The sequence below is a fragment of the Chrysoperla carnea genome, chromosome 1 (genome assembly GCF_905475395.1).
Source record: "Chrysoperla carnea chromosome 1, inChrCarn1.1, whole genome shotgun sequence".
NCBI classification, from domain to species: Eukaryota; Metazoa; Arthropoda; class Insecta; order Neuroptera; family Chrysopidae; genus Chrysoperla; species Chrysoperla carnea.
This window is the reverse complement of record NC_058337.1, coordinates 126708974-126712296: the sequence shown is the minus strand read 5'-3', so window position 1 is coordinate 126712296 and position 3323 is coordinate 126708974. Positions and strand designations below refer to the sequence as shown.

At 30.0% G+C, this 3323-nt stretch overlaps 1 protein-coding gene across 1 annotated transcript; it reads right to left on the bottom strand.

Moving 5' to 3' along the window:
* Nucleotides 1–836: 836 nt before the first annotated feature.
* On the bottom strand, nucleotides 837–2946 carry LOC123294544 (gustatory receptor 68a-like). Its single transcript, XM_044875610.1, has 3 exons — nucleotides 2814–2946; nucleotides 1623–1843; nucleotides 837–1124 (listed from the first exon to the last, which is right to left on the bottom strand). The coding sequence occupies exons 1-3, from the start codon at nucleotides 2944–2946 to the stop codon at nucleotides 837–839; spliced, it is 642 nt and encodes a 213-aa protein (XP_044731545.1).
* Nucleotides 2947–3323: the final 377 nt, after the last annotated feature.

Genomic DNA, 3323 nt, shown 5'->3' with positions numbered 1-3323 from the left:
AATCTCATTATTGTAAACGTTGGAAAAAGTTAAAAGGTTCAGTCTCATGTTCGGTTAGTGTCCTATATAAAAATTCGAGGATAATGTAAGAATTGGAGATTGAATAAGACGTGTGTAACATTGTTGCGTGCGTTCAGCCGTGAATATGTCATTGGATTTCTTTTTGTGTGTTTTTCTTGACAGTCTGGTTCGCTAAACCTGAAACGTTGGAGCACCATAAAGATAACATTCGCTATGTGATAGCCGAAAGATTCCACCCAAACTAAGAAACATAGAAAGTTACCTCGAGCAGATAAGCTGCTTCAAAAGATGATCAAAATTAAAGTCAGGAAATTTAATTTGAATCGCCCTTAAGCTTTCATCAGTATGAGTTTGCTAATCGTAGTTTCCTAAAAGATATGTTACCAGTCTTTTAGGATTTGAAGAAAAAAACTTCTAATTTTCTTTGCTTAGTCCACTCGTATTTTTTTTTTTTGGTATTTTAATAATTTAAAACATGACATGTTTCCTTTGATGTAAACATGTTTAGAATATACGAGCGCCAGGGCCATTATGGAAAATAGGCTTGATTTTCTTTTTATATGAAGTTGGATTAGGTCTAAATCAAATATGAAAATTTAATGAGCAGCTAAGTTTTGGTGCCTGGCTAATCGGAACCAAATGGCGAGGAATAGGACTCGCGAAACAAGTTTGATGGGATTTTTTTTTTAATTTTAAATAATTACTTATTATTATTAATTTTACTTTAGTTAAAATTTTATTATTTATCATTAAGAACTCAGAATTCTGTTTACAATGTGATTCAGGTGAACGAAGAAGTTAGGAAATAAAGTCTTTCATAATCCAGAATCATTTTTTAAATCAGTATATTGTAATAAAATTATCATATAAGAAGTTAAAGCAGCTATCGCAGCTGATATCACATGGCAGTCAATATTAAAAAATCCAAATGCAGATAATCTAAACGGCCATTGGTCGATACTTAATGCAAACTCTTCATATTCATTAATAACATCCTGGGTCATTTGTGCTTGATTTATTAAAACTTTATTAATGACACGTTTAACGTTATTGGCTGAATCTTGTGTGTGTTGACAAAGAATAGCGATTGCTACAAGCGTAATCTAAAACCAAAATAAATATAATAATATTAAATTATAAATTTGAAGAAAATGTCGACATACTATCTTCGATCGTTTGTTAAGTCGTAGCTCCTATAGCGATGAACCATTGATTTTTTTGTTTGTCTGAAAGGTTTTTTATTCGAGAGTTTCAATGTTTCAAAGAAATTTACTAGACAGCTTATCTGGTTGTTTCAGATACGGACACATAAACTTGGACTTGAAACATAGCTAAAAAACCTCTTGATCTTGATTTTTATTTAATTTTATTAATTAAGTTCAATAAATGTAGCCGTGATGAGGTTCCTTGAGTTTGAACGAATATACAATTAATTTTATTACCGGTGGAGCCGGTTACTTCGTTCTTATTCAAGCGAAGAAAATGTGATCAATTTATGCCTGGATTCGAAGCGGCAACTTCCCAGTCAGTGTTCAAAGCAAGTTAAGACGCCTTAAGAAGCTCGGCTACTACCCGGTTAACCTAACCTAAAGGTTACTTACCACGAAAAGGAACACCCATGATATACGTGTGTATCCAATGAGCGATGTTAGTGAAATATGATCTCTCAAATGATGGTCAACATATTCCACCGATGCAAAAATACTTTGAATAATTGCAATTATGAAATATGGAAACATTATTAATATTACAAAACCATATATTTCAATCAATAACTCTGATGTATCACGTAAAACATCATAGACATGACGTAAATTTTGTACTAAAACAATAAAACTTTTTATTTAATGATGGAATGCAAAAAGGAAGATAATCAAAAGCTACAAAAAGCTATAGGTCGATTTCGAGAATCAAAACATGTAAAATTCACTACTCCCGGGGGAATTGAAAAATAAAAAGTAGGAGAGTTGAAAGGAATTTTTTTAGGAAAAAAAAATAGCCCCACGTAAGCTCTAGTTTTAGCCTGTGAAAAACTCGTAAATTTGTTAAAAATTCTGTCGAAAAGTGGGTTCCTTCTTCAAATTAAATGCTGGTAATACTTTAAATATTGAAATCATTGACTCAAGAAATATTTACTTGTTATGAGATCTTCCATAAACGCGCTTAATACAATCAAGTAGTTTTTTTTACATTGTATGAGCAGCGAAATAAGGTTTTAATATAGACATATACCACCTACTTACCATACAGTATGTGTGTAACCCCAAACAATTTATCAACTTTTCCTTTTAATAAAATTTGCTGTATAATATCAAATCGATTTTTAAGTAAATTTAAATAAAATAAAAATTGTATTACACTTAATAAATTAACGAAAACTAAACAAGTTTTCCAAAAATAGCTAAAAAATCGTAAACGTATATTTCGATTTGGTGTTTTAAACCAATAATATAAATATCCACTAATGATCACCCCATACACAGGATAAAATATACATACAGTAATTAAACATTGTATTTTGATACGACGATAATACTTTCCACAATTTATATGTAATTTTTTATCAACATAATCAATATTTTCGTAAATAAGTTTCATATTATCTTTTCGAAAATTATCCTTTGTAAGAATTTGTAATATTAAACTTAAACCGAGTAATATATGCTCAAAAATAGCTAAAATCATTTCTAAATTCACTTCATATTCTAAACTTTGCGTTTTCAATATATTTATAATTGATAAAATTATAAATAGAAGAACCATTAAAACATTGCAATAGAATCGATAATAACCATAAACCGGGATTATTTGCTGATTTTCATTGGTTGTAAATCCACTGACACCAAATATACGTGTTAACATATGAATTGGTTTTAATGCCTTTAGCATCGAATTATTTTCACCCAGTTTTCCAGTTAGTGTCATGATTGAAATTGTGACGGAATAATTTTTGGAGAAAATATTATTATGTTCAAAAAATATTAATTTTAATTTCGTGAAATTAATTATGTGTACAGCGTGTTCCAAAAATGATGTGCCATATTTGTGAAACAGAATGGTACATTGGTGAAATAACAACCTTTTATAAAGTTCTAAAAATAGCATTCACAGCTTATGGAATTCTATCGCAGTCAGTATCGATATCCTAGAAAGAGGAAAATTTAGTTTTTTAAATGGTAGTTGTATTAACGCAGTAAATCTGTCTACGTTCCAACGACTATTATCTTATATATTGCTCATCTATGCACGCAGTATAGCAGCTCTGGTAAATTGAAGAACGTTACCGCTTATACACTACTTGT

Bases quoted from the DNA above. Each gene is read 5' to 3' on its own strand.
- LOC123294544 (XM_044875610.1), bottom strand. From the start codon at position 2,946: ATGACACTAACTGGAAAACTGGGTGAAAATAATTCGATGCTAAAGGCA. The intron at 1,844-2,813 runs GTTATTATCGAT...TTATTGTTTTAG, and splicing joins GCAAATAATCCCGGTTTATG to TACAAAATTTACGTCATGTC. The intron at 1,125-1,622 runs GTAAGTAACCTT...TTTTGGTTTTAG, and splicing joins CATGGGTGTTCCTTTTCGTG to ATTACGCTTGTAGCAATCGC.